At 47.9% G+C, this 11527-nt stretch overlaps 1 protein-coding gene across 3 annotated transcripts in view; it reads left to right on the top strand.

Annotated features, from left to right (window-relative positions):
* Positions 1-2930: 2930 nt before the first annotated feature.
* Positions 2931-11527, top strand: part of WNT11 (Wnt family member 11) — a 32542-nt gene continuing 23945 nt past the window's right edge. For 2 of the 3 annotated variants that reach the window (XM_030235028.2, XM_050979408.1), the window contains exon 1: positions 6644-6917. In XM_030235028.2, the coding sequence (XP_030090888.2) occupies positions 6835-6917 (83 nt within the window). In that variant the 5' untranslated portion in view covers positions 6644-6834. Of the gene's footprint in view, positions 3045-6643; positions 6918-11527 lie in introns of those variants that run through there. The other variant, XM_030235027.2, reaches the window with a different exon arrangement.

Raw genomic sequence — 11527 nt, 5'->3', positions numbered from 1 at the left:
ACCCAGGTCTGGTGAAATAAACCCTCCCATGCACACCTGGGCAGCTCCCAACCTCCCAGGTGCCCCAAAAGCAGCCATGCTTTGCTACCAGAGGATGAGGAGACAAAACACTGCAACAATTCAACCATGGCTTCCCTGATTCACCAAAACACTGAGAACACAACATGTCACATAAAGAGTATTTAAATATGTGCTGAAATAGTTTGGCATATCAAGCCTGAGGGCTTGACTGTGCTAAAATTTCTCAGATTAAAGGTTTGGAAGGGTTTTAAACTTCCCAAGGCTCTTCCTGAATAACTTCCTGTGTGCATGTGGATAGTGCAGAGCATATTTATCCTATATCCTTCATGTATGTATCCTTCTGGTTTCTTACTCTTTGTCCCACCTTTTCACTTGTATCTCCTCTGTCCTGTTGTGATGAACACATGGACAAGTAGCTCCCATGGACACTGCAACAAGAAGATACTTGTACTCCAGTGCCTTTTTTTAAATGATTCCTCTGCATGTCAGACATGGTATAGTGGTGGCCCTGTCAGTGCTGGACTCAATGATCTTCCAGGGATTTTCTAACCTTAATGATTCTGGGATTCTGAGCCTTCACAAACTGTTAGCACTCAAGAAAACCACACAGATTGGAACCATTTCCTTCTTTCCATATTCCTAGTTGTCTTAGGTTGCAAGATGTGGTTGGGGGTGTGTATTCTATTGCCATCTCTTAGGGGTGGGGCAGTTATCTTCTGTTAATTGGGCAGTTTCCTTTATCTCTTCCATGACCAATCCTCCCTCTGGGAGATATCTTCTGTTCATGGGCCATTGAGTGTCACTGCATGGCTGATAAAATTACATCATCCCATTGTGAGATGCTCCACCCAGGGGGAGGAGCCAAGCATTCCTAACTGGATATAGTCTGACATTTTGGGACACCAGAACAGCCTTTTTCCACTGATTTCCCAGAGAAGCAGCCCTTTCCCACTGGATTCCCAGAGGAAGACCAGGCCCATCTACACCACCACCAGACCTTCAGAGGAAGACTGCACCCTTCTACAGGCTCACTGCTCCAACAGAACCACATCTGACACTGCAGGAGGGCTGCAGCCACAATGCCAATTGGACTGCTACCAACTCCCTGATCCACAGGGTGTCAGGTCGTATTCTGACTCTGTCAGTGTTGTTTTGCATCACTGCATTCTTATTTTTAGCTTTATTTTTTTTTTATTCCTAGTAAAGAACTGTTATTCCTGCTCCCATATCTTTGCCTGAGAGCCGCCTTAATTTCAAAATTATAACGATTCAGAGGGAGGGGGTTGCATTTTCATTTCAGGGGAGGCTCCTGCCTTCCTCAGCAGGCACCTGTCTTTTCAAACCAAGACACTACTCCACACCATCACCTCTCAGCACCAATATTAAGACCATGAAGGTCCTATGGAAGGATTCATCTCGCTGTGTTGTTTGCACAGTTCTGAGCACAGCAGGTGCCTACTGCACAATCACGAGCATTAGAAATGCCACAACTTACTCCTTCTACACCTATTGACTAATAACAACTGCATTTTCCCTACTGCCCTTTAAAGGTTAAGGCAATTTGGAAAAAGGCTATTTATACAGAAATCTGAGCATTTGCACAGCAAGTCAGACTGCAATAGATATACCAGGCAATTTTCCCATGTAAATAAGTCCTCCCTGAAGAACCCTGACAAAACCTCCTCTTCATAGGTACACATTTTTGGGGGTCAGTGAGATGGGAGTAGGGCCAGGGAAGTGGAAGTTTGGAGCAGTTTGAGTACTTCTGGGCAACTGTTACACAAAGAAAAATGGACATACTGTGCAAAGCTGCTGGCAAAACCTGGTATTATACAAACAATATAATGGGAATTTGGGATTGTGTATACAGGGTTCTTTGCAGTTCACACAGGACTCTTCATTATTTGTGTATATGAATGCAATCAGCAAAGCAACACAGACACAAAAAAAAAAAAAATCCTGTATAAGTAGCTGTCCTGAAAATAGACCGTTTTTAACAGGAAACTGTTATGAGTGTCTTGATGCAGGGACTAAAGCATTTATTCTCTTCTTTCCTTTTACCTGAAACCCACAATTAAACCAAAGGAGAAAAATACACAAGTACTTTTGCAACCAGCATCCATTTTTTCAGAGCCCATAGCTGACAGATGTCTTAAATTCAGACTCATGAGGTCTTAAGTTCAGAAGCCAGTGGTGCTTTTCTTTCTTACAGGGTTTTTATCTTAAGGTTTTTTTCTTCTATTTTTTTTTCTTTTCCTTTTATTTTCCTTCTTTTTCCTTTTTTTTCGTTGTTAATTAGTCCTTTTTGTTGCTGTTTTCTTTTTTTTAATTTTTTTCCTTTTCCTTTTCATTAACTCTTTGTGGAGGGCGGGGGTGGGCGGGAGGTCGGGTGAGGGGCGGGCCTATGTTGGCGGTGGTCCCCGGGCGCTGTGCGGGGTGCGAGGTGAGGGGAACTGGGTAAAGGGGAGGGGGCGGGGCCCGTCGGGGGGCGGGCGCGGGGCCGTGGGGAGGGGTGGACGGGGCCCTGTGGCGGAGGAGACAGTGGGGGGGGAGGCCGGAGAGGAGCGAGCGGAGAGAGGAGCAGGAGAGTGAGCGGAGAGGAGAGGAGAGGAGCGGAGAGGAGAGGGCGAGGAGGAGAGGAGGCGAGGAGCGAGCGGGAGCGGCGTGGCGTGCGAGAGGAGCTGCGCGGAGATCTGAGCGAGCGGGCGGAGCGGAGTCGCGGCTCGTCGGAGAGGAGCGGAGAGCGCTTAGATGAGAGCGTAGAGTGCGCGGGCACCTGTCAACTGTAACCTGGCTTCCCTTTCCTTCCTTTCATGTGTTTTTGTCTTTTGTTTTCTTTTTTCCCTTTTCCTTTTCCCATTTTCCTTCTTCTTTCTCTTTCGTTAGCAGGCAATCACCAAGCCTCCAACCCCGAAACCCACCTGAAAGCAAAAAGCAGACCTCAGCATCTGCGCTTTCCACCGATCGCAGACGATCAGAGAAGAGGCTGCGGAACCTGCGGGCTGACAGCAGGACGTGGTGAGGTACGATTGAGCAGGGGCTACCCCGGGCGGTGATTCCCGACCCTCTCAGAGGAACCAGATCTCCTGGCAGAGCGCGGTGCGTGTCCTTGTCCTTTTCCGGGGCAGCGGTCACTCAGCTCCGAGCGCGGAGCACCCCCGGCAGCGCTCACCTTCCGGCCAAAACACCAACTCGCTATTTTTGTTGCTAATCACTGTTAATCATTAACTACTCATTAGAATGACACCGTTGAGTCCCCGCCGTGCCCGGGGGCCGCGGCCGAGCCCCCTCCCGCTGTCCCGGCCCCGCTCCCGAGGGCTGTGCCGGGATGGGGAGCGGGGAGGGGATGCACGGACCCCGCGGGGCCCCGGCCTGCCCGCCAGGGCATCCGCGGGGCGCGGAGCCTTTTGTTATGCTAATCCGAGCTGACATCACTCCGCATATCAAAGCAGAGGGGGCCGCATATAAGGCGGCTCCGGGGGCCTCCCCGGCAGAGCGGCCCCGGTCCCCGCGCAGCCCGCTCCGGGCGGAGGTAAGCGGGGACCGCAGGGGTGTGCGAGCCACTGCCGGGAGAGGTGGGAAGGGGACAGCGGCTCGCTGGAGCCCCTCGGAACGCCGAAGGTGCGGGGCTGGCCAAGAACGGGGGTTTGCGAGGCGTGGAGAGAATTCCACGGAGAGGGGATGCATCCCGGAGGATGCATGGGAGTAGGAAGACGCTGGGGGGTTCGGCGGAGAGAGGATTCATAGAGGCTGCAAAGCAGACCGAGGAGATGCCAGAGAGAGAGGCGGCTTGGAGACTGCAAGGGAGAAGGGAGACCCGGAGGATTGCAAGGAAAAGGGAGAACCGAGGGAATGCGAGGGAGAGGGGAGGCTTGGAGACTGCAAGGGAGAGGGGATACCCGGGGGAAAACAAGGAAGGAGGAGACTCGGAGGCTGAATTAAGAGACCTGACACCCGGCAAGAGGAGATGTGAATGCAGGAGCGAAGGGAGGACCCTGGGAGAGGGAGACCCAGAGGGTGGAGAGACCCGTGCCCGATAAACTGCAGGGGAGAGGAGACACCCAAGAGTTGGAAGGGAGACTGGAGACTCAGGGGCTGATGGCAGAGGGGGGACATGGAGCTGCAAATGTGCAGGGTAGTGCAAGGAGCTGCAGAGGAGAGAGGAGTCCGGGAGGCTGCAGGGCAGTGGGGACACCCAGGGGCTGCGGGGGAGAAGGAAGGCAGCAAGGGAGCAAGGGAGTGGTGAGACCCGGCAGCTGGAATCAGCTCTACCACCCTCTATTCCTTTTCTCTGCTCCCACTCCTCACCGCAGGTCATCTGGGGATGTGCTACCCCTAAACCAGGCTGCTGTGTTCTTGGAGAGAGCTGCAGGCTGGCAGCAGAGTCAGGTGGATGTCTTTGTTTCCTGGATGGGAAAACTGGAAAAATGTGAGCTGAATACTCACACTTTTATGTACAGTTAAAATTGCCTGTTCCCATCCCTGAGTCCAGAGTCTTGGAAGTGTCTGATGGGAGTGTTTTCTGTGTGCCAGAGTGCGGCTGGCTGCAAACAGCCTTGAGGTGAAGAGAAAAGAGGGCATTGAGTTAAAAGCAGCTCCTGTTTTTAGGAGTCCACAGGCCACTTGCTGTTGGTTTGATCAGTGACCCAGAGCTCACCAGAGCTGTAAACATCACATCTGCCCCAAAGTGTGTCCCACCCATCTCCTTGCAAATTGCTCTTGCAAATGTAGTCTGTGTTGGACTGAGCGGGAAAACGCATTATTGCCTCTCCAAATAAAAGGGTGCAATTGCATGCAAAACTCGCCGTTCTTTGGGTAGGTATGGAGAAATTAGATAATTTCTCTTCCACTCCAGAGGTTGAAAAAACCCCAAACTGTGACTTTTCTCAAGACAGGGGAGGGAGAGTAGAGAATGGTGTTGGCTGGTCAGGTTTAGGGAGAGCATTTTAGATAGACCATCTGAGACATTTTACACACAATTCTTGTGTTGTCCAGCAGTTCACAGAGGTGATAAAAGGGGTCTGAAATATCTAAATAGACACTGAAAGGCATGGGCAGGACTGAAGGATTGAAGGTTTCCAGTGTGCTTGTAGAGCAGTGGGAAGAAAAGGGCTCCCAAAGATTATAAGATATAGAAATACTCTGAAACAAGAAGCATGTATGCCTGGATGCTCATGGGAGCACTGCCTTCAAGGGATGCATCAAACCCAAATCCAAGTGGGCATTAGAGAAAAACAATCCATGGCAATGAAATCCTGCCTCCCATGTAGGCAGTCAGTTTTGTCTTGGGCTTCAATGGAGCCAGGATCTCACCCCTAGAGGTTATTAAAATCTTTTGTAATAACAGCACTTCTCTAGAAACCCTTTACACCAGGCGCTGGGGCTGGGATAGCCAAAAAGCAGCCTGAATAGAAAAATATGCTGCAGATGGCAGAGAAAACACTCAGAAATATTCATTCCCCCAACCCAATTGCTCCCCAAATGGGAATATTTAGGCAGAAAGCTGCAGCTGGGCAAATCCAAAGCTGGGGATCAGGTAGGGTACCCTTTTTCCAAGGTAAGAGGTTTCCCAAAGTGAAGCTGACTGCTCCAACCATTCCCGGTCCCTTCCCAAACCTCTTTGAGGGGGTATTAGGGGGGCATGAACAGTTACAGTTTGGGTTTGCCTGTGTGCTGTGCCATGGGTTGTGAGACTCCAGAGATGCAATGTGGTGGGCAGGTTTCTCTGTTTGTTTTACTTTGTCTTTCTCATGGGATGGGAAACCACTGCAAAGACCACAAAAAGCAGCCCTGAGCGGTGTCTGAAGTGAGCAACTGAAGGGAAACCCATTTACTGCTATTAATACTGCTGCTAAAATAAGCAAGCCATGCCCTGGAGACAAAGAGGACCCCTCTAAGGATTTAAGTCCTGCATCTGGTTTGTTTATCTGTTTGGCCTGAAGAAGGAAAAAACCAACAAAAAGAAAAGGGGTGTGGGGGTATCCATGAGAGCTTTTTTTGTCTCCTCCAGGCTGCTCCCTGGAGACAAAAATGGGATTTTATGTTTACAAAGTTGTAGCCTTTTCCGTGAGCTCCAGGTGCCAAGGACTTGGAAGAAGTGAGAGGCAGAGTTAATGAGGTGAGAAGAAAAGCAAAAGGTAAAGAGCAAAACACATTTATTGTAACAGATCAGAGAGAAACATCTGCAGGGCAAGGGCACCTGCATTAAGTAGGGAAACGCAGTTTTTATTATTTGTCTTCTCTGCAGAAAAAGAAAGAGGAAAAGTAACTCTGGAGGGAAGAAAGCGAGAGATGAATAGCTGAAGATTTGAGCTAATCTAAAGATCTATCTTTTTTTTTTCTTCTTCTTCCTAAGCAATTGCACAAACTTTTTGGAGAGGGGAAGAAAAAAACCCCAGTAAAGTGAAGCAGCGAATGAAGTCTTGCCATGTGCAGGGTTAAATGGAAACACACAATCAGACCATAACTCTGTGTAATTCAACCCATACGGTTTGTCTGTCTGTTGACTCGAAAGGTTGTATCGAGGCTTGGCAAGGGAGAGGACTGAGAAGGGATAATCCAAACCTTTTCATGATTCATAAGCCCCTCCTTTGCAATTTGGATAATAGATTTCTCTCTCACAGTGACTCGCTGAACTTCAGAGTTAACTGTAGCTCGGGCTCTTTCTCCTTTCAGGTTGTTCATCTCCAAGAAGGAGCAATACCCAAACTGAAGGAAAATACATTGCACAAAATATTAAGAAAACTCCTTTTTTAAAAACAAGTTTGTTTGGAGAAGCTGATTTCCTTTGGCTAGCAGGAGAAAGTGGAGAAAATGAAGCCAGGTCTGCGATTTTTCTTAGCTGGTTTTCTGTTGTTGATTCTGCAGACAGGACTTTGCTATGGGATAAAATGGATGTAAGTATCTGGCTCTATCTCTGCATTTTTAATGTTTTTGTAGGAATTGCTGGTCTCTTACCTGTTTCTACAACTGCTATTTGAGGCATGCTGTAAACTGTTTAAAGAGCAGCAAGCACTGCAATTCTCCAGGCATTGATTGATTTCAAGTGTGTGTACTAGGGGCTTGTGCTAACAATGTCTCAGTCTTCTTTCTAAAATATGCATGATTTAGGCTCATTTGGGTTTTTTTCTCCTCATTGATACCAAGGGAAAGGCACACACTTGAATGCTCACATGAGCCACTTAATGAAGCTCCTAGCCTTAGCTCCTGCTATGCTGGGAAACTCTCCCACCAGGACCCCTGGTTGTGCTGAGTAGGAACTGAGAGCAGTAGGGATGGCAGCTGAGATAATGCTGCCCATCTCCAGCCACAAGGGATGCTTGACAGATAACATGTTTTTTTCTGGACCTTTTAACCTTTGGATTTTGTGAAAGGTGTTAAAAATGAAGTGAGGAGGGGGGAGGAGGGTGAAGAAATACCAGGGACTGTGATCAAGTTAGGATTGGGTTTCCTTGGAGGTAATGTACTGCAAAGTGAAAACATCACCATCTCATTTCTTTGCTTAAACAAGCAATCAGTTAGTTGCTTGCTGCAAAATAAACAAACAGGCCACTCCAAAGCCAGTCTGGTTTCACGACCTTGATGAGTGATCTGTCTTTTCTACTTGGGTTTGGAGCTGGGCACAAAATAAGTAAGGGAATATGGGTTTTCCTCAAACGTGCATCTTTGGTAGAAAAAAAGGCACAATAATATACAATGCCAAGAAGACTCTGTAGTGCACTGAAGCAAGGATCTTTGGGACAGGTGGTGAAACTTGGACAAGAGGTTCCTGTTTTGCTGCTCCTTTTGCCACAGACTTCATGCTATGTCTAATTGCCATCCTGCTGTTCCAATCATTGTCACTTGAAGCTCTACTCATGCCACTTTTTATAAAGGCTTAAATTTGGATATCTGCAGATTTAGGTATCCCATTGGAGCCAGTGTTTTTACTCCCCATGATGCAGTCAGGGAAGAGAGGACCTACCAGATGGCAATTCATCTTCTCCAAACAGAGACATCCAACAGAAATGTTAAGTGATAGCCTCTGGCGGTGCTGTGTACTGCAGGGAGCTGCTAGAAGCCACACACTGCCTTTTACATCCATAAAGAGAAGCATGGTGAATCTCTCCACATGGTGTTTAAATGCATATGGTCAGCTGGGAGGAATAGTCACCTACTTTAGGGCATCTTTCAAGGTGGCATGCTTGTCTGTGGCAGGAAGATAGGACCTAGATGATTTTTAAGGTTCCTTCCAACCCAAACCATTCCATAATCTTCCATCTGCTGTCTCCATAGTCTAAGGACTATCTTGGAAGTAGATTAGAGTAAGGATCTGGTTTGCTCTTCACTGCCTTGGCTTTACACCTTGTAGTAGTCAGCAAGAGCTCAATTACATAACCCAGCTGTTTCTTTCCACCAACATCCTCCAGAATTTAGGCTCTCAGCTCTGCCTCCATCCAGCACCAGGAAAGGCAGGCATCTCCTTCCTGAAGGACATTTAGCAACATGTCCATGGGACTCCTTCGCAATTCTTCTTTCTGTGCAGTGTAGAAATAAAGCTGTTTTGTTGCACCCTGATTCAGCAAGGCTTTTATGTGCAGAACCATGACTGGCCGGAGGGCCTTGTCCATATGCTTGGCATTGGTGTCCCACTTCGGCAAGATACTTAATCATGAGTGAAGGGCTTGGGTTCCTTCGAAGGGCAGGGGTGAGATGGGCTCCAGAAGGAACCTGATAGTATGGTGACAAGCCATAGACATGAAAAATGCTGGGAGGCAGGGAAAGGTCCCTAATAGCTTTGCTATCAAAAGCAGCCTTTGGGCTGCTCTGTGGTTAAGCTGCAGGGGTTGCTTTTGGGGATGAGTGGGGGGAGAAGCAGCTGGAGGCAAGACACCACAGTTGCTGCTCCTCTACTTCCCAGCAGACGTATCCCCCCTATCAAAAAGTGAGTGGGAAAGATGAAAGCTGGGATTAAAGTGGTATTTGAAGCATGAATGGCATGCAGATGCACCACTGAGCTCCCCTCACACCTGTTTAAAACCTGGCAGAGACCGGCACTCTCTGTCCACAGCACTGTGCAACTGCGATGCTGGCAGCCGGAAATTCACAAAATTAGGTTTGGTTTTTCTTTTGTTTGCTCTTTCTCCTAATTTCCCCACCCTTATTTTCCTATGGAAACACAGGCTAATTTTCCCCACTCCCCATCACTCTTTTTTTCTCAGGATTCAGGGACTGTCCTTAGAAATCGCATGGCTAAGTTCTTGGCAAACAGAGTACCAAATACTGAGTAATACCTCAGACCTGCTTATCCCAGCTCTGGACTGATATTTTGGGTGCCATACAATTGAAATCTGCTCCTTCCTTCTCTTGCTCATGAACAGAGAGGTGGGGAAAAAGAATGGGATGAAGAAGGAAGAAAGTGCTAGGTGATGTTTTCAGTTGTGGGATTTTCTCACTGGTCTGCCCACTGCATCATTTTTGTACACATGGTGCCAGAGGCGAGCTTCAAAGAGGATTTGGGAGGGGAAGGGAGAGATAAGGAGGTGGGTTTCACCAGCCTGGAGATGAGGAGTGACTGATAAGAAAGGTGATAGGAAATTTAATTTTGATTCAGTGTGTGATGTAATTGCAGGGGGAGGGGAAGAAGAAAAACACAATTTTCAGCCATTTAGGACTTCTCAGTAACACAAATATGCCCTGAAAATTAGTCAAGGCAGGGTGAAGGTAAAAAAAGAAATTACTTATTTTGCTTGGCTTATTTTTATGAATTCTATGGTCCAAATCCCCATCTGTTGGAAGCTGGTTCTGGGCCCCACCAAATATTCAGCATGGTGTGTGGACAATCAGCATCTTGTACACATGCTCTTGCTCTTGTATATTGATTGCACTGAGCTAGAGATGACTGCTGGGGATATTTCTCCTCAGAGACACCTTTGGCTCACAGGCAGTTGCAGTTGGGCACTCGGAATGGGCCCAGGCAAAGCAGAAACTCAGTTAACCTCTAGTGGAAAAAGTTCAGGCAATGGTGAAGAGAAAGAGAGCGGGTTCTGCCGGAGGGTTAAATCCAGAGTTTATTCCAAGGTGACAGAGTTCTGAATCTCAGTACTGCTCTGATAGACCCCGACTGAACGTATGTTTCCAGCACCTTTTAAACTCACAGGGAGGTGGGAGAGAGAGGATAGGTGAGCCACCAACCAGGTGGGGGGGGAGGGTCTCAGGGGACAATGACACCTGGACAGGCGAATGACTCCAGGTCTGAGAAGCATCTTTTGAACTTCTGCCAATCACACAATGCCCTTACTGGAATGTGGAACTTGACAGACAGCAGTTGGGAAGAGGGCAGGGGGGAGGCAAGGAGGAAGCAGAGCTTCACACCACAACACTTGAAAACATTTCTCTTGCTGGAGAAATTTCATATCTTGTGCTCTTTCATCTAAGCTCCAGAGAGCTACTCAGGTGTAAAGCCAGAGTATGGTTCCAGATCTTTGCTGGATCAGGATTGTTGTGGAGATACAGCCTCTCTCTTCAATGCATATGAGACCCTGCATTCTTTTTTGGCAAACACTTTCCCATCCTGAGAGCAAAGCAGGTATGTGGGGAGGTTGCATCATTTTGTAGTGCTCAGTGTTGTTTTGTCACAGTTGCTGGGAAGGTGAGGCAGCCATTGGTTTCGTGAGATATGTCTTAGGGCCAATGCACCTAGTAATTCTATCACCTTCTCCATCTGCTTTTCTAATCCATTTGACTTTCCCAGGAGAGTTTGGGTTTGACCAAGCAGGTGCTGGAGCGACTTATTTGGGTAGAACTGAAAAACAGATGAGCATTAGAGGGAGCTGCAGCCAGATGTGCATGCCCCAAAGGTGTGCAGGTGTTGGGATGTCAAGGCACAGAGTAGCTTCTGAGGCGCTCCATAGGGATTGGCATCTCCTCTGTCCCTCTGTATTGAATGTCCTCTTCAATGTGGTTGCAAATATGCCAAACACAGCAAGTGATTTGGGCTGGTTATTTTTAGGTTTGTTTGGATTTTGTGTATTTTTGTTTGTTTTTGAGTTTTTTGGGTTTTTTGTTTGTTTTGTTGTCTTTGGTTGGTTGGTTAGGCTTTTTTGTTGGCTTCTTTTTTTTTCATGGCTTGCAGAATATGCCCAGGATGGCAAGTGCTGGCATTAGGAATACCATCATTTTTAGGTGGATCTTGGTCACTTCAGGAAGTCTCTGCCTGTCCCCATTGTGGTGACCCAGTTTTGTCTCATGTGCTCTGGAGCAATCCCCAGCTGGGCTCCATTCCCAGCTATTGCTGCACAATTCCTGTGGATAAATTGCAGCCCTGCAGAAGCAAAAGGTAGCTTAACCACACCTTTTGGTGAACATAGGATGTCCCTCAGCCCACCAACCTTGAGCAGCCCTTCTGCAGCCAGCAAAAAGCAGGGGAGAAAATGGAAAGATTTTGTGCTTCCTGGCAGCTCCTGCTTCTCTCCTTCAATAAGAGGTGGGAGGAAGCTGGGACGTGGAGGCACGGGCGCCTGTGAGG

This window comes from Serinus canaria, chromosome 1 (assembly GCF_022539315.1).
Source record: "Serinus canaria isolate serCan28SL12 chromosome 1, serCan2020, whole genome shotgun sequence".
Taxonomy (NCBI): Eukaryota; Metazoa; Chordata; class Aves; order Passeriformes; family Fringillidae; genus Serinus; species Serinus canaria.
This window is presented reverse-complemented; position numbering and strand designations above follow the sequence as displayed.